This window comes from Nicotiana tabacum, chromosome 17 (genome assembly GCF_000715075.1).
Source record: "Nicotiana tabacum cultivar K326 chromosome 17, ASM71507v2, whole genome shotgun sequence".
Lineage (NCBI taxonomy): Eukaryota > Viridiplantae > Streptophyta > Magnoliopsida > Solanales > Solanaceae > Nicotiana > Nicotiana tabacum.
Genome location: NC_134096.1, coordinates 121,902,775 through 121,925,792, shown reverse-complemented (window position 1 = coordinate 121,925,792; position 23,018 = coordinate 121,902,775). Strand labels below are relative to the sequence as shown.

At 33.6% G+C, this 23,018-nt stretch overlaps 3 protein-coding genes across 4 annotated transcripts; 1 reads left to right on the top strand and 2 right to left on the bottom strand.

Moving 5' to 3' along the window:
• Positions 1 to 6,383: 6,383 nt before the first annotated feature.
• LOC107781785 (CBL-interacting serine/threonine-protein kinase 12-like) lies at positions 6,384 to 11,835 on the top strand. 2 transcript variants are annotated; one of them, XM_016602555.2, is made up of 2 exons: positions 6,384 to 8,147; positions 11,332 to 11,835. In XM_016602555.2, exon 1 carries the CDS (start codon positions 6,687 to 6,689, stop codon positions 8,124 to 8,126), a length of 1,440 nt encoding a protein of 479 aa, XP_016458041.1. In that variant the 5' UTR covers positions 6,384 to 6,686; the 3' UTR covers positions 8,127 to 8,147; positions 11,332 to 11,835. The 2 variants fall into 2 exon arrangements, with proteins under 2 accessions (XP_016458041.1, XP_075091084.1); XM_075234983.1 differs by lacking the exon at positions 11,332 to 11,835 and adding an exon at positions 9,242 to 11,288 and having other exon boundaries at positions 6,388 to 8,147.
• Positions 11,836 to 15,401: 3,566 nt separating this feature from the next.
• On the bottom strand, positions 15,402 to 17,567 carry LOC107781784 (CBL-interacting protein kinase 5). Its single transcript, XM_016602554.2, has 2 exons — positions 16,617 to 17,567; positions 15,402 to 16,524 (listed from the first exon to the last, which is right to left on the bottom strand). Exons 1-2 carry the CDS (start codon positions 17,059 to 17,061, stop codon positions 15,581 to 15,583), a joined length of 1,389 nt encoding a protein of 462 aa, XP_016458040.1. The 5' UTR covers positions 17,062 to 17,567; the 3' UTR covers positions 15,402 to 15,580.
• Positions 17,568 to 20,395: 2,828 nt separating this feature from the next.
• LOC142172084 (uncharacterized) lies at positions 20,396 to 22,670 on the bottom strand. Its single transcript, XM_075235852.1, has 3 exons — positions 21,685 to 22,670; positions 21,567 to 21,584; positions 20,396 to 20,990 (listed from the first exon to the last, which is right to left on the bottom strand). Exons 1-3 carry the CDS (start codon positions 22,668 to 22,670, stop codon positions 20,396 to 20,398), a joined length of 1,599 nt encoding a protein of 532 aa, XP_075091953.1.
• Positions 22,671 to 23,018: the final 348 nt, after the last annotated feature.

Sequence of the window (23,018 nt, the reverse complement as noted above, 5' to 3'; positions counted from 1 at the left end):
ATTGCGCAAAAGCGGATGTCGCATGTGCGAGGGGAATGTCTACAGATGCGGAACTTCATCTGGCAGCCTGGCATCGTAAATGCAAGTCCGTAAATGCGAAACTTTTATCCGCAGATGCGAAAATGACTAGGCAGAGCCCATAAATTCGGAAGTCGCCATTTTTACTCATTTTTTAGTTTTAAATCTCGGATTTGGGCGATTTCAAAAGGGATTTTCATGACTTTGAAGTGTGTAAGTGTTCTATAACCAAAAGTGTTTATATTTCAAATTCTTATATGGTGACAAGCTACTTCTTCCACCCTTCAAGATTTTCTTCTTTATTTAACCTTCTCTTTCTACCATATTCTTCCCAAATTACAAAAAGTCAACCCTCCCAAATACACTCAATGTATCAATCCAAATTATGCACCAAGAATAATAATTCAACAATTAATTTTGTCGATAGCCGTAAATCTTTAATCTTTAAGGATAATAAAAATAAAATATCAAAGGAGGATTCGAATTGTTTAAGGCCATGAAATATGTGGACAAGAAGGCTTGTAAAGGTCCAATTTATGTTGGTGGTATATTGCCTTTGAGAAGCAAATTTGTTGAGCTTGACCATTTGAGAACTCCAAAAATTCATCCAAAATAGACAGAGAGCATTACTAGATAATCGAGCACGGCCAACAAAAGACTGTGATATCTGTGACCGACCGGATGTCAGGGCGTGAATCTCGGCACGTATTGGCAGAGAACCGACGATTAGTTAAACATGAGATTTTTACCTTTTATGTAATTGTACGTAGGGTAAAACTCCCATATTATATAAAAAGAGTATGATTATTCATTAGAGACACAGTAACACGCACATCAAGACAATATAATCTTATTTTCTCTGTTATTCATAGTTCTTACTTTTGTTCATCAAATCATCAGTAACGTAAGACCGGGATCGAAGGCAGGCATTTCATTAAGTTGTTACTAAGTTCGGGATTACTCATCTTGATTGGTTTGACAATTTATTACGTCCTTTATCTGTTTGATCTAACGCAATTTATCGTTTGTATTGAATTAACCCATGTATCATTAAAACCACTAACAAATTTAATTGTTATCCATTTTTTAGGGTAAACAAAAGCGAATGTAAGCTTTTCTTTTTTTGAAAAAATAAAGTGGTATATATTTGTCTTTCATTGTTTTTACCGATTTAAAATAATGTGTTAGATTGGACAAAATTATAACTTCGTTCAATATGTTCTTTTTATATTTACATTAGAGATTGTTAGGACTAGGGTGAATTCAGGATTTCAAGAAGATTGATGCACTATTATGAAGATATATTTCTTAGATATAATTTCATGGCTTCAAACTTTAAATTCTTGCCATTGAATCCATTATTATTATTTTTTTGAAATTATAGGTTCAAAATTAATTTGTTTAGATAATAAATTTTTACGATTTACATATATCTATACTTTGTGCCGAAAAAGTTAGAATGAGTCAAAATTCATTGACTATATGCTACATCCTCTGTTGTTACTAATTTTATATACACATTTAATTTAATTATATAAAATTTTACAGTGACAGAATAAGAAAAGTAATTTTAATATGACCTTGAAAATTTTGAAAGAATAAATCAATGAAAAAGAAAGAAAGAAAAATAAAAGAGTACTTAATAAAAATGCAAGAAGGGATACTAGACAAGACACTTGAGAGATCAAGCTCACGCTTAAGAACTAAGAATAAATTAAGATTCAAGGAGTGCGAATGCAAGTTATTTGTTCACTGAATTCAAGATTATCATTCGTGACAATCATATAGACTCAAGATCAAGTTCAAAGGTCTCTAAAATTATTTTATATCCTTGAAAAGAAGAATCGGAGGAATTATAGAGACTGTAATATTTATAACATTTAAATAAAATACTATACTTGTTACAATATGTGCCGTCTTGATTATTTCTTGACGTAAATTTATCGGCCACATCTAATTTATTAAAATTATGAGGGAAAATTCGTTGCTAATCCCTTGCAATAAATAAAATATTTATCTCGTAAAAAGCTATTACAACAAAATTTTATCGTAGTTCTGTTGTATAACTTTGAATTATTTTTTCAAAATAATTGGCCATAATTCCATCATTATATTTGGTAAGAATTAACGCGAAAAATAATTTATCTCAATATTTAAGGAAGTCATAATTATGGGAATTTTACATGAAAATATTGGAGGGAAGATAAAATAACAAAATTTAACTTTCAATTATTTTATTTTCCCTCCAATATTTTCGTGTAAAATTCCCTCTCTCATCCATTTCCGCCCTATAAACCACGAACAATCTCCTACTTAGATAAGTTTGAGGTATCCAACTCAAATACAACTACATAGACTCCAATAAGAAGAGAAATTCGTACCATTTATTTTCTACTTCTTCTTCTTTTTCTCCCAATTGCTTTCTGTTATCCCAATTAATGCCATCCACATCCAACTATCGCAGGTGCCATCATCCCCGACCTCTATAATCAGGTAAACCAACTCCTCTCTTTGGTTTTGACTTTCTTAATTTCTCTACCTAATAAAATTTTCTAACAACATTTACCAATGTTCTATTTTTTAGTTTATATGCAGGAGTTGAATAACACAAGGAGCAACTCCACAATCCTTTGCTGAGAAAATCGTCTTTTGTTATAATTGAGGGACTTAATTTATGGCTTAAGGAAGGAATTCTTGATATTCTTTTGATGAGGAGGTTAATTTCTATTGATATAGGGTTTTTTTTCTAAAATACTTTTTTTGTTCTTCAAAATTTTTTATGTAGGGTATATTGTATAGTTAACGATTTTGTATAGAAGTTACTATCTCTTTCTTATTTTATTATTATTGATTCACTAATTAAAATAATGAAATCAAAAGTATTTATAAATTTTTTTCTTTACACACAGGTATATGAAGGTCTAAAAAGTGTCTGGAAAGATTGTAGATAAGGGACGCTGCATTGGCACATGAGGAAGCAACATGCTTGTCTTTTTTAGTTTACCATTGTTCATGTATTTCAATTAGACTTTTTATGCTTTAGTTATTTCACTTTATTTACTCAATGAATTTGTAGTCACATGTTTATCTTACAATAATTATAGATGTATTAGTATCTGATTTTGTATGAATTTTTGGTATTACGTTTTCTATTTTATTTTTGTGATGTTTTAAATTTGCATAAGCTAATTTTAAAAAACTGAATAGACATGAAACTAATAACAAACTATTTAACTATAGCGATAAATATATATATGCAATTTCTCGCAAAAAAACATTTAGTAACAAAAAATTATTTCTCCAGAAATGGCCTTCATATTAATAATATAAATATATTTTAACTACAAATTAACTTAATATTTAATGACAATTGAAATTGTCACTAATTAAGACAATATATAATGACAAATTAGTCTTATCACTAATAGTATCATTTGTCGAGACACAAAAATAGTTTTCAACTACGAAATTGTTTCCTTCTCGGACAAACAAATTTGTCGCTAATTTATCTATTTAGAGACGAAACTTTTCTTTTGTACATAAAGCATAACCATTTAGTGACAGAATCACATTCTTTTAACTACAAATTATGCATAGCTTTTAAGACAATTGACATCGTCACCAATTAAAATGATAATTAGTGACAAAATAGATTCGTTAGTATTAAAGATCTTTTTAGCGACGACACAATGCTTTTAACTACAAAAATTTTACACTTTTTATGACAAACAAGTTCATCATAAATACTATGTATTTGGAGACAAAAACAGATTTTGTAGTTAATATAACTTTATTTAGTGACGAAACATAAAGTTGTCGTTGCATACTATTAGTGACGGTGTTTTAGAGACGAAAGTTTGACAAAAAAAATTCGTCACAAAAAGCATTCTGTGACGAAATATGAATTTTAGGTGACAGAATAATTAATCACTGATAATGAAATTTGTTGTAGTGCATATAAACTTAGCTTGTTAGCTTATTATTTGACAGAGACAGCCACTAAACAGAAAAAAACAAAAGGAGGAATTTAGAAGTGCTTGGCTACAAAAAATAGCTTGATTTGGGTCCGTTTGTTCATAATTTTTTTGTTCTAAAAATAAATTTCAAAAATATATTTGTCCATGAAAATTTGTAAGTTTTTGATATTTTTTTTTTTGAAAATGATTATTCAAAAACCCAAAAGTGATTTTGACCATTTTTTCAAATTTTTCATAATTTTTTTTCTCCACACATAAAAACTGTAATATTTTTTCAAGTAGAATGCATGTCCAAACATAATTTCATATTCCAAATACCATTGTTCAACTTAACTCCAAATACTATTTTTTTTAAAATTACAATTTTTATGTCCAAAGGCCTACTTAATTATATATCAAACAAATAAGAAATGAAGATACACTATCCTCAAAATCATGTCGGTCATGAAGGGTAGACTTTTCTCCAACTTCGACAAAATATAAATTATCTCTTGGTTGAAATATATATATATATATATATATATATATATATATATATATATATATATATATATATATATATATATATATATATATATATATATATATATTAAAGTTTAAATACTCTTTAAGATTTGGCTTTAGACACTGAAATTTTAACGGATCAAGATAAATCTTAAATTCAACACGACTCTTGAAATATTAAGAGTCTATTAAGTTAACTTGGTGGCTACTCCAACCAAACCTTAATTCATGCCTATAAATAAGGTTACATATGTCCTTCAAAGACTATCTCAGGAATTCCATAAACTCCCGAAATATGCACAACGAGATCAAATATACAATCTCCGAAATTCCATTAAAATCTTGAAATGTTCATTAAGAGATCAAAGACATGTGAAATATATCTTGCTTAAAGTTCTAGCAACATTAAGATCCAAATGGAGTGCTGCTACATGCTTCCTAATCATCAAATACATCAAGGAGATGCATATCATCCTACATTCGAGAAATACGCCTCTAAGACGAGTTGTAACCTGCAATGTTTATCAATAAAATTCTTTTTTCTTTATAATTGTTTGTGATTGCAGTTTTATTTTTCTGCACAAATTTATTGCAAACAAATTAGCACGCCCAGTGACACCAGTTCTGCTCTTCATCTCTTTCCTCCCGCAAATCGAAAACTACAAGTTTCAAAATTATATATTGTGATAGTCGGATACTTCAAGTCTCGTCTTCAAGTTTCAGCAAAGACTGCACCTCGACAAAACATTGAAGTGTGGGGCATTTGTAGACACTGAAATTTTAGCAGATCAAGATAAATCTTAAATTCAAGACGACTCTTGAAATATTAGGAGTCTATTAAGGTTACTCGGTGGCTACTCCACCCAAACCTTAATTTATGCCTATAAATAAGGCTACATATGTTCTTTAAAGACGATCTCAGAAATTACATAAACTCCTAGAATATGTACAATGTGATCAAATATACGATCTCCAAAATTCCATTAAAATTTTGGAATAGATGAAAGGCATGTCAAATATGTCTTGCTTAAAGTTCTAGCAACATTCAAGATCCAAATGGAGTGTTGCTACATGCTTCCTGATCATAAAATACATCAAGGAGATGCATATCATCCTACATTCGAGAAATACGCATCTAAGGCCCTCGAATTACGGATAACAAATCGAAGGAAAAAATCAAGGGATAAACAGAATTGTAACCCATAATGTTTATCAATAAAATTCTTTCTTTATAGTTATTTGTGATTGCAGTTTTATTTTTTTAACAGCAAAAAGCTTCAAATACTAAAGTTAGAGTCTTTATAAATATTAAAATATTATCTACAACCAAACAAAAACCTTAAGAATTCACCAAAATCTCGTGATCGTACAAATATTTGTGGCTGTAAAAGCTTTCAACAATACGAATATAAAACTCCTTTTCACAAACAAGGAAAGAAAAAAAAATCTTTTTCGTTGAGACCCAAAAATAGAATAATTCCAATATCGATCGCGAAATTTCCTTTAAAGAAACAGACACCATATATCTTCAAAACCAATAAACTCCAACCACGTAAAAAGCAATCACATGAACGTCACGTGACTCAAGCATCATTATTTTATTTTAAAAAGTAAAATAAAAAAAGAAGTCTTCCTTTATTAGTCTTGCCTTTTCTTTTTCTTCTTCTTTCATTAATAAAAAGTTTCTGTAGTGTTTACACACAAAAACCTTTTCTTAATTGACAATTTAATTTCATGATATTTCCAGCTGGTGGATTCCCCACAACGTTAAATAATACTTATACGCATTAAATTAAAAATAATCCTAATACGAATCCACCCCCACCTCCCATCAACCCTACACCAACCACCTTTTAATATAACCCCACAAACAAATAGATAACAGTATACATACAGCTCCATACACAAATCATTTTTCTTACTTTTACACAAACCTCCTAAATATAGCTCAAAAACACAAACAACAACATCAACATCTCCCAACTACACGACAGCCCACCATTTCAATGGCATAAACTCCTCTAAAAACCCATTTTTAAGGCTGACTTTCAACTACCCCTTTTGATCTTTTCCCTATTTTTCGCAAATCTTGAACTACCCTTTGGTTGCAAATTTGGAAACCCCTATTTGATAATATTTTGGGCATAATTTGAAGTATACCATTTTTGGTTAAAGTTTGGAGAATCCATGGCCGGTACCACTACCGCCGGCGACACCAGCACCAGCAGTAGAAGCAACCTAGCGCCGACAAAAAGTCTGAGCAAAAAGGAAAATCAAGGACTTTTATTGGGTAGGTACGAAATTGGGAAATTACTTGGGCATGGTACGTTTGCTAAGGTGTACCACGCTAGGAATGTGAAGACAAATGAGAGCGTTGCCATAAAAGTTATTGATAAAGAAAAGATCTTGAAAGTTGGTCTTATTGATCACATAAAACGCGAGATCTCAATTTTAAGGAGAGTTAGGCACCCAAACATAGTCCAATTGTACGAAGTTATGGCCACAAAGGCCAAAATCTACTTTGTCATGGAGTATGTTAAAGGCGGTGAGCTTTTTAACAAAGTTGCTAAAGGCAGGCTTAAGGAGGAAGTTGCTAGAAAATATTTCCAGCAGTTAATCTCTGCTGTAGCCTTTTGTCATGCTCGTGGTGTTTACCATAGGGACCTAAAGCCTGAAAATATACTGTTAGATGAAGATGGGAATGTGAAAGTTTCTGACTTTGGCCTTAGTGCCATTTCAGAGCAGATAAAACAAGATGGTTTGTTTCATACTTTTTGTGGTACCCCGGCCTATGTGGCGCCGGAGGTGTTAGCTAGAAAGGGTTATGATGCAGCCAAAGTTGATATTTGGTCATGTGGTGTTATTCTCTTTGTGCTAATGGCAGGGTATTTGCCATTTCATGATCAGAATATTATGGCTATGTATAAGAAGATATATAAAGGTGAATTTAGATGTCCTAGATGGTTTTCGCCTGAATTGACTAGGTTTCTAAGACAACTTCTTGATACTAATCCTGAAACTAGGATCACTATTCAGGAGGTTATGAACAATAGGTGGTTTAAGAAGGGTTTTAAACATGTCAAGTTTTATATTGAGGATGACAAGTTGTGTAGTGTTAATGATGATGATTATGATGGCGGGGCTGATTATTCGTCTGATAGATCAGAGTCTGAATCTGAAATGGAGATGAGAAGGAAGCCGGCTACTTTGCCTAGGCCAGCTAGCTTGAATGCATTTGATATCATTTCATTTTCCCGAGGTTTTGATTTGTCTGGTTTGTTTGAGGAGGGAGGAGATGGGGCAAGGTTTGTATCCGGGGCTCCCGTGCCCAAGATCATAAGTAAGTTGGAGGAAATTGCTAAAGTTGTGAGCTTTGCAGTGAGGAAGAAGGATTGTAGAGTGAGTTTGGAGGGGTCTAAGGAGGGTGAAAAGGGACCATTGACAATTGCAGCTGAGATATTTGAGTTGACACCGTCGCTGAGAGTTGTTGAGGTGAAGAAGAAAGGAGGAGATAGAGTGGAGTATGAGGAGTTTTACAACAGGGAATTGAAGCCAGGGTTACAGAATTTATCGCTTGAAGTTGGAGACCCTATCCATTCATCTTATTTGCCATCAGATACTGAATAGAGAGAAAGAGAAGGGAAAAGGGTAAGCTCTCTTCTCTTTCGTTTTAATATCTTTAGGTGCATTTGTATAGATAGCACTTTGTATTTACACTTTTGCATCTGTTATTAGCTCACATTCTAAGGTTGTGATATCTTGTAATTTCTGTTCTTGTTGTGGAATACTATATGAAGATCTAAAAAATGGAATACATCAGTGTCTCAGAATTGGCTCAGTTCTCAATTTCCTTTTATTTTCTCTAACTAATATTATTCTGACGCTAAATTCATAATTTGGTAAACTATTCCTATGAGCGAATCCATAGCTGTACTAGTCTGTAGCTTGTGGAAGTGCTTCTTTATACAGATTAAGCTTCCCAATTTCGTTGTAGCTTGTGGAAGCCATGTGCTATAGATCGAGCTTCTCAATCTTATAAGGCCAGCTTTTCTGTACCACTTGTTGCGGATGATGGTATATGCTTGAATGCTCTCGTTTTGTGCAACTTTCTCTAGTTAGTATGGACAAGAAGCAGGTGTAGCTATCATGCAGTTGTCAATTGTTGGATTGAATGAGCAAGCATTTATAAATAACGAGCAATTTTTTGTAAAATAATATTTGCAATGAGATTTTGGTAATATTTAATTAATTACTCAAAAGTTATTCAATCCATCCCCAACACATATGGACTTCGCAGAATGATGAGAAAAGAAAGAGGACGATGGTCTATGGAAATTCATATCAAGCAAAAAAAAGGGGGGGGGGGTGTCTATGGAAATTCATGAACAATTCCAGATATAGTATAAGGTTCAATTGTTTATCAACCGCTTTTTTGTTTATTTTTGTTTAGGTTGTTGGTGTCTGCATTGGTCTTATAGAAATGGGGATCATTCATGGATTGTAATCTTTTCCTTACTATTGCCAAGTTTCTGATCAAGGCCAGTGGAACCTTGATGATTGGAAATTGGATTAAGGCTCTTAAAGATTTTCTTGAGGATGTTACCTCCTATGCTAAACCTTACTGAATGATTGCTTGTCATTAGCTTTTCACTTGAGCTTTTAGCTTCCCTGCTAGTTTTCTTGGTCAATCTGGAGTTTCCCTTTCAGTTGATTATACTTGAATATCAGTAGATCTTCTCCAGGGAAAAAGAAAAAGAAGAACCTAGTTTGAAGAGCTACAAACTAGCCACGCAATGCCCGTTTAACCTTTGATAGGTGTAGGTGCCACAAGTCTAAGTGAAGGCAACAACTAAGGCAATGACATTTGAGTGAGGTAACTCTTCCTTTTGCAATTGGAGGATAAAACTATTTGTTTACTTATAACAAAAAATATAGCTGGCTGAGCTTCTGCTGGAAGGGATTCTGAAAAAGAATTGATTTTCTTTCAGATCAGTTTGTCCAGATAGGTTTTATTTGCGTGAATGTTTTAGGACAATGTATATGGAGAATTTGACTGTTCAAACTTTTAAGTGAAGACGACTATTGTAGATTTACAGAAACCAGCTCTCTGTTCTCCCTTGGTCGGTGATGAAGTAGGTATATACCGTGTTCGAATAATTTGCCTCAAGCTTTTCCCTTGAAGCCTATAGTATGACTTTTTTCCCCTAAGACCTGAAGCACTGCCTTTTGGCTTTCCAATAGATGGCAACTGCTTTATACTTCATAATGTATAGAATGCCTAAATCTATAGTCAAATTTCAAGACTACAGGGAGAAAAAGTCACATATTACACGGAACAAAGTAATTAGAGAAAATGCGGGATAACTTGTGCTTTGATAGTAAGATTGGCTCTAGCTAGAATTAAACTGGTATTGGGAAAAAACCAAAAGATCTCGGGTAAGACTGCTTCCTGGAGTAATTAGTTTCTGTTAGAGGCAAGCACTTAGTACACTGACATAGCTGTAGGTAGTGTCAATAGACAGAAATTGCTTGATTTTTATTCTAATGAGGAATCAGATATTCAGAGAGAACCATGTTCTGCCGCTATGCTTTTAGTAGGTGTAAAATTTCTTTTATGCGGTGCGAAAATTTAATTGGATAAAGGGGCATTTGGAAGTTATCCATAATACATGCATAGGAGTATATTTTCAATTTGACTAGCATGTTCTAACTTTTTGAGGCACTTTCTGGGTACTGAGGTAATAAAATTTCATTTTACTTATAAAAAAAGTGGTTTTTGATGATCTCTCATATTAGGCTGACCACCCATTTCTCCTTGGTTCTTTAGTTATAGTCCTATTGTTTCACCAGTAGGGAATTATCTTTTGCTGATGGGAATATACTGCAATATCCTGGATCTATGAACAGATCTTTTGTCAATTCTTATGTTTACTTCTTGCATATGCTGTATTCTGTTATGCTGTATGGTTGGTTTTAAAATTAGTGAAGGACTAGTCCTTTCTGGTTCCTTCCCTTTTTATAGTACTATTGTTTTCTTGGTAGTGCCAATTGAACATTGTTGACCAACCTTTCTCATATAAAAGAATGAAACTTTTTTTTCTTTATTATGGCCAGGTCATTCATCACTACGATGCTGGTATTATTAATTAAATATTTAGTAGCGGTTCGTACTGAAAGACGTAATTACTAAATTTGTATTTGGCAACTGGTTGCCTGAATTTGGCCACTTATGGCTTTTTATATACTAATAATAATAGGCCAATTAACTAATGACACATCTATTTATGCACTTTGAATAAGCACTTCATTATTTTCTATTGATGATGCAATCGACTCTTCTGGCATATTGGTTTCTTTCTATTGGTGTGATACATGCATATATAATCATCAATGAACATGCAGTGCCATGAAATTTTTGTAATGTACCAATAAAGAAGAATTGAAAAAAAAAAATAACAAGAGAAGGGGTAAATGGAAAGAGCAAGAAGTAGTCTGGCAATTTTGCAGCTATATAAAGTGGTAAACTGCTATTATATCCTAAAACCTTCAAAGCCCCTTTGAATCTTAATATAACTATTAATTAGTGCTGATTAGTTTTATTAAATTTCTAGCAGAAGTTATTGATTCTTTCTTTTTTAATCTCTCTTTATGTCCTTTAGTGTCTTTATTTATTGCCTGACATTGTCAAATGGGTGTTAGATCTGTGTGATTGCACTGGCCAGCAGGTTCTAATGATTTGGTATCATATCATGGGATGCCAATTGCCAAACAAAATTAGACTGGCAGAAAATGCAGTTCAATAATGTATTTCTGTTTGTTCCATGTATGTTAGGTAAGTGTGGACTTCTAACAACTGGTGAAGGCTACTTCCACTAGAAGGGAGAACTCATGAATTCCAAAAAGCAGAGCCAAATGCCAAGCTGGATGGATCAAGCGCTAACCCTCGGCAACTAGACCTTTGCGTTGCACTTCGTCACAAGTTGATGTTCAAGATCAAGATTTAACCATTTCAACTCAGACCAGTGCATAACATGGTTCGTAGTCTAGTTGTATATTAGTAGTCTATCTAATATCTATGGAACTGGTAGTTGCAGCCAAAAAAAAAATGTCTTCTGATTTGCACTTCATGCCAAGTTAGTGGATGCAACTCTTATGCAGAGAAACAAATAAATAAATACATTGAAAATGGCATAAGGAATAGTCAAAGTAGGTTTTTAAATTAAATAACTTTGTAATAATGGTTCTGGACCATACTAAAAACGAATATTTCTGGACCACTGTGTAGTGAATGAATGAAAGCTTTGTTTAGTGTCGTGAGACGGCAGTTTCAGGACTAGTGCAAGCTGTTGCTATCAAACATTTTGGCCTCTTACCAAATTTCTGCAGGCATGTTAGATGAAATGATCTATTTTTTGGTCAATTTTTCTGCGTGGGGATATTGGTATCTAGCTTTTGTATATGCGAATCTCATTGATCAACAGAGAATTCTTTACTTTGCACTAATTTAGAAATTGCAAACTAGGGAGAGAACAGAAAGGGAAAATAGGATGAGATACAGGCGAAGTAAACAATGATAATTATATCACTTAACTATGGTTGTGCGATAAATGTGTGTACATTAGCTTAATATAAACATTGAATAGTCGGCTCAATTTTCATTAATTTAGGAATTATTTATCACATATAAATCCTATTATTAGTTATTGTACATAATTAACATGTGAATCAAAAACAAACTTCCTTGAGAGTACAAGACAAAAGCATTTTAGTTTATTGTTAGGTTTATGTAATATTACTGTTGTTGATTTTTCACTAATAATCACTATTAATTTATTTCTTCACTTTTAATATTTCGTATAGGTGTCTCATCCTCTTGGAACAACCCTAAAAGAAGATCTGACATGACAAATAACAAATCTCTATTCTCTAGCCGAATCCGTGCATATCGTATCTCGTATAATAAAATCATCAAGTGCCTAGATTTTTTTTATTTTTATTTTTAATTTTTGCCTCCGATATTGGCCAAAAACAATTCTCAAATCTCAATATAACACTCCTCCAATAATTATTCCAAAATTGACGTTCCTATTGCCATATACTATACTAATTTGATTTTGCGGAGTAAGTATTTGTTTTGAATTTTCCTTCTAGGAGCATATTCTAGTGTTTTACCTAGTATATGTTCATTGGTTCTTTAAATTTATATTACAAGGCTATTTGATTCTATAGCATCTAGATGCATTGACTCTCAGCTCGAGGCGATTAAGATTTATAGTTACTGGTTTAGAATAAGTTGAATTTATATATATCCATACAAAGAGTGAATCTTTTTTGTATTTATAGTTATGGATCGAGTCGATTAATTGAAATAAATTTACATGCCGTTCACTTTGAGTAAGGATAATATCTTTTGATGATGAGAATATGATGGACAAGATCCGGGATCTAAGGACTGAGCTTTGTCAATTCCTATGTTTTCTTCTTGCATACTCAGTATTCTGTTATGCTCTGTCATGTGTATTTTATGGTCCTTTTGTTAATAAATGAGTATCCTTATGGTTGATTTTTAAAATTATTGGAGGAATAACTAGTCCTGTCTGATTCTTTTCCTTTCATATACTCTACTTCTCTTTCTTTAGTTTGTAAATTGAACATTGTTGACCAACCTTTCTGATTCAAAAGAATGAAACCTCTTTTTATTTGTTAGTGTTGCCAGCATTTGACATGTCATTCATCTTATTTTTATGCTATTGGAGTATATATATATATATATATATATATATATATATATATATATATATATATATATATATATATATATATATAATGTTAGTAGCTTCTTCTAGGAATAGACCTAATTGCTCAATTTGTATTTGGAAAGTGATTGCTGAACTCGGCTGCTTATGACATATATATTATAGGAAATTTTACCTCCTACAACAAACAAAGGTATACACTCTATTTATTATAAACCAAAATTATTTTAAAATATTATTTTCTATAGCTACCTTTTATATTTTATACCAAAATAAGTATTTTATGGTATATACTACCATTGAGGCACGAAATAAGGCATGAAATACCCTATTTATGTTTTTCCTCTATCTTAGATAGTTGGACATACCTATTTTTAAGGGATTACCGTTACTGTATTCATGAATACATGGCGCAAATACATGTGAATACATGCGCGTACAACTGTATTCATGAATACAGCAGCGCAAATACATGTGAATACATGCGCGTACAACTGGACTGCCCTGTTTTTAGGCGCTTTTTGCTGCTGTATTCATGAATACATGGCGCGAATACATGTGCGTACAGCTGGACTGCCCTGATTTTAGGCGCTTTTTACTGCTGTATTCATGAATTACTGCTGTATTCATGAATACAGCAGCGCGAATACATGTGAATACATGCGCGTACAACTGGACTGCCCTGATTTTAGGCGTTTTTTGATGTTGTATTCATGAATACATTGCGCAAATACATGTGAATACATGCGTGTACAGCTGGACTGCCCTGATTTTAGGCGCTTTTTGCTGTTGTATTCATGAATACAACAGCACGAATACATGTGAATACATGCGGTAATAACTGAATAGTAGCTATAAGAAATAATGATATATATGACAGCTATAAGAAGTTAATAACCACTAAATAATACTCCCTTCGTTCCAGTTTATGTGAACCTATTTCCTTTTAGGTCCGTTTCCAAAAGAATGACCCCTTTCTAATTTTGGAAACAATTTAGCTTAAACTTACAATTCTACCCTTAATAAGAAACTTTTATAACCACACAAATACTATGGGCCCATTTTTAACTTGTTTAAGACCACAAATTCCAAAAGTCTTCATTCTTTCTTAAATTCCGTGCCCAATCAAATAAGTTAACATAAATTAGAACGAAGGGAGTAATGGTTTATGAAAATTCCTCTATATTATATAGTCTTGTAACTGATGACACATCTGTTTATGTACTTCGAACTACACTCTAGTCACTAAGGCCATCTCCATCCTTGCCTCCATTTTCTCCTCCAAAATGGAGTAAAGTTACTCTAATTATTATTTTATTTTTTACTCCAAAAAAGAATATTTCATTTTATATTCTTCTCTCTTCAATATTATATTATTATTTTTTGTTTAAATTTTATTTTGTTATTTCTAATAAAGAAATTCTATCTTTTTTTCCTTTTTACATATTCATCACATATAATTTAATATAAAATTATTTTATACCATAAATTTTTAAATAATATAATTTGTAAGCAAATATTATAGATTATATATAATAACGGATAATTCAAATAAAAGTGAAATCATTGAGATACAAGATAATTAAATACATATTATATTATGATAAAATTCGGATTAAATATTACATAAATATTCAACTTCCACCTCTAGTATGCTCCCATAAATAATCTATTAATGCATTACGAAGTGCAAAACGAGCATCTTTGTCCTTAATCTATTTGTGTCGAGCTAAAAATTGCTCAAACCGGTAATTTTACATATAAATAATAAATGTACGAAAATTAATTTATCAAAATTATACTCCAAAGTTAAGATGTAAAATTAATATTATAAAGATATTATATAAATATAATTAGGTATATATAAAGAGATAAATTAAAAGAGTTAAATAATAAAAATAATAATAAAGTAATGATGAATAGTAATGAAGGAGATGAATAGTGTCACTCCAACACTATTTATCCTTCGTTTTGGAGGCAAAAATGAGGAAAAAGCAGAGGAAATTAGGAAAAGCTAATAAAAAGGGGAGAAAAAAAGATAAAAGGATAACTTGCTTCATCATCATTCCTTTTTTAAATTCAATTCAGATCTTTACGCCCTATTAGATCTGTGCAATATACTCTAATGAAGCAGCTGCCTTCCAACTTCAGTCAAAAATATCTATATATATCAATCAAAACAAGGAAAAAAACAGAGAAAATATATGCAGGAAACTTCCAATTAACCCCACCCCTTTCTCCCTCTCCCCTCCAAAAAACAAAGAAAAAAAAAAAGACAAGAAAGAAAGAAATTATTTCGGAAACAAACAAAAGGATAATACATCATTAATTTCTTTCTTGATTTTGATCAACTTGCTGTTGCTGCTGATCACAACCTTGCCATGTCCAAACTATATCTTTAAGAGAAGTCTTCAATCCCTGATCAAAGAATTTCTTGTATTCCATTGTATCTCCTGATTTTTTTGACACTTCTACCACATGGAAAGAAGGTGTAATCTCAAAAATCTCTGCATCAATAGCTAGCTGTCCTTTTCTCCCTTCTTTAATACTTTGCATTGTCACTGTCCCATCTTTCTTCTTCACATTAAAACTCTCATTTGAAGCCACTTCCTCCAGCTTTGATACAATAATAGAAGCTGGTTTTTTCGCTGTAAATCGAGCATCTGATTTTCTTTCTTTCTCTTTCTCGAATAATCCAGAAAGATCAAAACCAGGAGAAAGAGAAATGATATCAAATGCATTTAAGCAAGTAGGTTTCATTGTTGTTGAATCTTGATCTTTCTTTGGATTGGAAGGTCCCTCTCCATCTGAATTATGGTCCTCAATATCCAAAACGCTACGAGGGGATTCGAGTTGCTCTTTCCCTGGATTTGTGGTTTTATCAATTTGTTTGAAACCTTTCTTGAACCAGTAATTGTCCATGAGCTTAGTTAAGGTGATTCTTGAACTTGGATTTGGATCAAGAATTCTTGAGAGGAGCTTTCTTACCTCAGGATGGAACCATTGTGGACATTTGAATTCCCCTTTGCTTATCTTTTTGTACATTTCCATTAGGTTTTGATCATGAAATGGTAGATAACCAGCTAACAAAACAAATAAAATAACTCCACATGACCAAATGTCAGCCTTTTCGCCATCGTAACCTCTCTTGTTGATCACCTCAGGGGCAACATAGGCTGGTGTTCCACAGGTTGTGTGGAGGAGACCATCTTGCCTTTTTGAGTCTAACAATGCACTCAGCCCGAAATCAGATACTTTCAAGTTGCCACCTGTAATTAAGTAAATAAATTAAAAGTGCGACTTAAATTAAAGGACATAATTAAATAGATAAAAGTTTGCTCTTTTTAGATGCTCTTCACACCTTCGTCGAGGAGAAGATTTTCAGGCTTGAGATCACGGTGATAGACGCCACGGCTATGACAGAAATCAACTGCAGCGATTAATTGTTGGAAGTATTTTCTAGCTGCATCTTCTTTAAGCCTGCCTTTAGCAACCTTATTGAAAAGTTCACCACCTCTCACATATTCCATGGCGAAATATATTTTAGTTTTGCTAGCCATAACCTCATAGAGCTGGACAACATTTGGGTGTTTGATTAGCCTCATGACGGAGATTTCACGTTTGATTTGATCAATTAGGCCAACTTTCATCACCTTCTCCTTGTCAATGATCTTTACAGCAACACTTTCGCCAGTTTTGAGATTTCTTGCATGGTAAACCTTGGCAAATGTGCCTTTGCCTAACAATTTCCCAATCTCATACCTTTGCATCAGAATGTTGCCTTTCTTCTCGTTCTTCGTTGTCATCTTGGAGAAGAGATTGGCGCTACAATAGAGAAAATATTATTTATTGTTGGGGAATCGTCGCCATTGCGCCTAATAAAACTTCCTCACAATCCGTAAGGGTTACAAATTGGGATCCCAGTTTGTTTGAGACGAAAGCGTAGTTGTTATAGTATGGATTAAGGAGCCTTTTTTTGTTTACTCGAAAATTTTGGAACATTGAAGTTTAAAGGATATGGAGGAGACAAGGGAAAAGAGGCCAAAAACCTTGCCGTTTTTGTGGCAGGGTTAGAGGAAATGCCTATTGGGGAAAGTCCAGTGGTATGGACAAAATTTATGCAATAAATGCAGTAATCTCATTCTGTTTGATGCCATAGGTTACTTTGGGAAAATTGGTGAAAGTTAGTTGAGATATGACCATATCTCAAGATGCACCATTCAATTTTCACCTTTCATTTTCCTTTCTCTTCTCCCATGCCTCAATCACCCATCTCTTAGAATCCACTTAAAAAATTTATGTAATTATTATTATTGCAAATAAATGAAAAGACAAACTTATGTAGCTTCATGGGAGGTCCACATGCACTACTTATATCCACAGAGTGCAAGGAACATAATTTTAAGTTGAAAACATAATATTTCTTCTTTTTCAAAATTTCGTCCATGTTACAATCTTTAAGGTTCAATGTATTTAAAATTTTATATGGATTTATGTAACTTCAGAATTTTTTTCCACGTGTAACTGGCTAAAAGTTTTAAATGGGAGTATGTTTAGATCCCCAAAAATTCTTATATTGTATATTTCATCCGTCCCAATTTATATGGCGGTGTTCGAATTTCAAGAGTCAAACAAGTTTTTGTTAGATCGTAAAATTTTCATATGTCTTTTATATATTTTGAATTGTTAATTATTGTGACATATAGTACTTTTTACATAGTTTTCTGATATGTAAATTTTATTCGAAAAAAAATTAAAGAATCTATGTTCAAATTTGTTAGATGCCATGGCTATCAACGAGAGAGAGAGAGAGAGAGAGTTGAGCTTAGATGAAGATAGAATTTGAGAGAGGAGTAGAACAGATCGAGAGAAATGAAATGCAATATGTTAGTTTCCATTCACTGTGCACTGTGTATATATACAATAAATAACTATTCCCTCCGTTTCAATTTAGATGAGGTAGTTTGACTCGGCGTGGAGTTTAAGAAAAAAGAAGAAGTCTTTTGAAACTTGTGGTCTTAAAAGCTTAAGGGGTAAAAGCTTTGTGGGGCCATGACATTTGTGTGGTTATAAAAGTTTCTCACTAAGGATAAAATAGGTAAAATAAAGAATTTAAAGTTAAATTATTTTTAAATTTAGAAATATGTCATTTATTTTGGAACAGACTAAAAAGGAAAGTACATCATCTAATTTGAAACGGAGGGAGTATCACCTAACAACTTAACCATAACTAACTTCTAACTACCAAATCATACATTTAACAACCTAACTACAGTTAAGTCTACTCGCTAACTATGTTCAGTCATCAGCTTGTGTCTCGTTTAGCCAACACCCCCCTCAAGCTGATACTCTAAATAAGTTCTCAACTCCAAGCTGGTTCAGTAAATTATCATGTTGTGCCTTCCCTAAACTCTTGGTAAACAGATCTGTCAGCTGATCTTTTGTATGTATATGTTCAGTTTGTAACAGTCCTTGGCTGATTATTTTCTCTAAGTCGATGTCGATGTGCTTTGTCCTCTCATGAAATTATAGGATTAGCTGCTATTTGTATTGTAACTTTGCTGCCTGATATCATATTTACTGGCATCTGAATGTTGACTCCAAGTTCTTTAAACAAGCCTACCAACCATGTGATTTATGCTGTATAAGCATCCATGCTTCTAAACTCAGACTCTGTCTTGAGACAGTATTCTGCTTCTTGGACTTCCAGGATACCAAAGACTTTCCAAACTTGACTAGGTACCTAGTGACTGATCTTCTTGTTTCTATACATGCTCCCCATGTTAGAGTCACAGTAGGTAGTGAGTTGCTCATTATGTCCTGTAGGTATGATCAATCCTAGACCAGGAGTTTTTTTGATATACCTTACTAGCCTTAAAGTTGCTTTCATATGAAATACTTTAGAAGAGTACATGTATTAACTTAATACCTGTACTGCAAAGGCAATATCAGGTATGGTCATAGTTAGATACAATAATCTTCCAACCAATCTTTGATAGCTGCTGGGATCTTCAAGTTGCTTATCCTCACTTGATTCCTTATGTTTGATACACTCATCATACTTTACTGTTATAAGTTTTTGGTTCAATTCTAGTAGAGTACCAACTGGTTTAGCTCCTTCTAGGTCTGCCTCAGCAATTAGCTCAAGAGCATACTTTCTTTGATACATAAAGATGCCTTTATTTGATCTTGCAAATTCAATGCCAAGGAAGAACTTTAACTCATCCAGATCTTTCATCTTGAACCTCTGCTGCAGTTTTCACCTAGTGTCATTGATCAGATTTGGATTATTTCCAGTAACCAATAGATCATCTACATACACCAGAACTATTACTACGTCACCTGCAACCTTCTTGGTGAATATGATATAGTCATAGTGACTTTGTTTAAATCCCATTACCACCAAAGCTTCAGTAAGTTTCAAATTCCATTGCCTAGGAGCCTGTTTGATACTATATAGAGATTTGTGTAGTTTGTAGACCTTCTGATTCTCCCCCTGTCTAGAAAACCCTTAAGGAATTACCATATAGACTTCCTCTAGGAGATCACCATTGAGGAAGGCATTATGCATATTCATCTGATATATGAGACACTGCTTCGAAGTTGCAAGGGCAATAATGGATCTAACTGTCACTATCTTAGCTACTAGTAAAAAAGTTTCATTGTAGTCTAAGCCTGTCCTTTGGCTACCAGTTTGGACTTGAATCTTTCTATCTTCCCTGAAGCTTTATGCTTGCTCTTGAATATCCATCAGCAGCCAATAGGCTTCTTTCCAGGAGGTAGATCCACAATACTCTAGGTGTAGTTGTCTTCTAATGTTACTATCTCAAGTTTCATGACATTCACCCACTGAGGATCTTTGACTGCTTCTGAGAATGATTGAGGCTGAGTTATGTAAAGTAAGCTGATAGAGCTTGACAGTAGGATGGAGATATATTTGAGTAAGTTACATGAGCTGAGATTGGATAGGTACATTTGGACCCTTTTGACTGAACTACATAGTCCTTCAACCACAGATGAAGCCTATTGGTTCTAGAAGACTTTCTAAGTTCTTCTGTACTTAGAGGATCAACTACAAGAGCTTCACTTGTAGTTGGAATTGCAGTTGTGTTTGGAATATGAGAGTGATTAGACATACTATCATCTTCTGAGGCTGCTGAAGAGGATTGTGTCACATTTTAAGGAGCTGTAGTAGGGGGTAACTGAGTTGTCAAGAGCAACAAGGACAAACTCCAGCACAGGAAATAAAGGATTGCCGACTTGTTTAATGTGCTTAAGGGGATAGATGTTTTCCTGAAATATAACATTCTTGTTGACTAGGAAGGTTCTTGAGGAAAGATCATATAGGATATATCTCTTCTGAGTGGATGAATGCCCCATGAGAACTGTTGGTATTGCTCTAGGTGAAAACTTGTCATGTACCTTAGGACTGGATGCATAACACAAACACCCAAAGACTCTTAAGTGATGCAATGAAGGAAGATGTAAATAGAGTACCTCAAAAGGTTTATTGTACCCAATTACCTTAAAAGGAAGTCGATTGATAAGATAGACAATTGTAGTGACACACTCTCCCCAGAATCTTAGAGGAATAGAGGCTTGAAATCTGAGACACCTTGCCATCTCTAGGATTGTTCTATGCTTCCTTTCCACAACTATATTCTGTTGTGGAGTGTAAACACAAGAACTCTGATGCATGATCCCAAGAGTAGTTAACAGACATGTAAATTCATTGCTAAAGAATTCATTTCCATTGTCAGTTCTCAAGTACTTTACACTAGTAGAGAACAATTATTTTTTGCTTTAACTAGGAAGTCTCTCAACACTACTACAGTTTGAGACTTAGAGTTAATAAGAAATATCCAAGTATATCTAGAGTAGTCATCAACTAGAGTGAAAAAAAATCTCTTCTCATCATAAGTTGGCACCCTATAAGGGCCCCAAATATCACAATGCACTAATTCAAACACAGACTTAGTAGTTGAATTACTTAGAGGAAAGGACAATTTTGATTGCTTAGCCAAAGGACACGCATAACAATGTTCATGAGTACATGCCGTCACATCACTGATTACACTGAGCCTTTTTATTATATTTACAGGGGCATGACCTAATCTCTTTTACCACAAATTACTAGAAGAGAAGGAACTAGAATTAGTAGTAGTACTATAGCTAGAAATATGATCAGAATCAGAAGATACATTAACTGTGTTGAGACATCTTAGCTTCTAGCAAACTGTGTTGAGGAGTTCTGAAGACCTTATCATTGTAGAATATACAGTCCATGAATCTCCCTACCAATCCCCTTCACCTGACCACTGTAGAGATCCTAAAAAATACAGAAGTCAGGGAAAAAGCCAACAAAGCACTGAAGCTCCTTGGTGAGTTGTGACACTGACAATAAGTTGTACTTAAAGTCTGGTATGTACATCATGTTAGATATAGTGTGATCTTTAAGAATAGTAGCCTCCCCTTTATGAGTAACATACACCATCTCTCCATTTGGTAAGTGAACTATATTTTTATTTCCTTTGTTAATTGAACTGTGTGAATTAAGCATGTCAATTCTAGAGGTCGTATGATTTGAAGCACCAGTGTCTATGATCCATTTCTTATTGACAAAGTTGGTCATTAAAGTCAGAGTACATGTTGCAGCCAACCTACTAGATGATCCTGGAGCTTCCTCATTCCCCTTTGACAACAGCTGAAGAATTTGCTGATATTGTTCCTTAGTAAAGAAAGCAAGAGTTGAATGAGACTGAGGAGGGGGTACAATGTTAGGAGCCTGCTGCTGTGGATAAACACAGGAATATCCTCCTTTGTTTTGTTGATAAACAGCATTGGCTTGAGTGAGTTCACAATGTGGTTGAGTGTTCCTGTGAGTAGTATCCCTTGCAGTAAAGTCAACACCTGAGGCACCATTGATATACAGACTAGGGGTAGATGCAGGACCTTTCCTCTGGGTCTTGAAGTCAGGTGGATATCCTATGAGTTTGTAGCAATTCTCTTTGATGTGCCCCTTGCAATGACAATATTCACATTGAACCTGACTTTTCTTGAATTTGTAGTTACCACCTGAAGCTCCATTTCCTATATTGCTATACAATGCTGTGCTTTCTATCCCTTCAGTAACTAGCATAGACTGCTGACAGGTTGCAAGACTTCTCTGACTTTCTTGATCAACAAGCAGAGAATACGCTTTGTTGATACTAGGCACATGAGACATCATCATAATTTGGCTTCTGGCTTGGGCATAGGTTTCATTTAAACCTACCAGAAACTGCATTAATCTATGAGCTTCAAAATGCTGAGAATATTTCTTAGATTCAGGACAAGGGCAACCAGGACAAGGCATGAGTGCATCAAATTCATCCCACAAATATTTCAGTTTAGAAAAATAGTCAGCAATTGTCATGGTTCCTTGGGTCAAGCTATGAATTTCTCTATGAAGATATATAACTCTAGAACCATTGACTTAATCAAATGTTTCCTTGAGATCCTCCCAAACCTTATGAGCATCAGAAGCATACAAAACACTACTCAATAGTCCTGGTCTAATAGAGTTCATGATCCATGATAAAACAACAACATTAACCTTTTTTCACTGGTCATATAGTTCAGGTTCAAACCTAGTTTTAGGATATCGACCATCAACAAAGCCTAATTTTCTCTTACCTAAAAGGCAAATTCTCATAGCATGACTCCATAGGGCATAATTGTCAGATCCAGTAAGTTGAAGAGAAATCAGAGTACTACCTGGAGT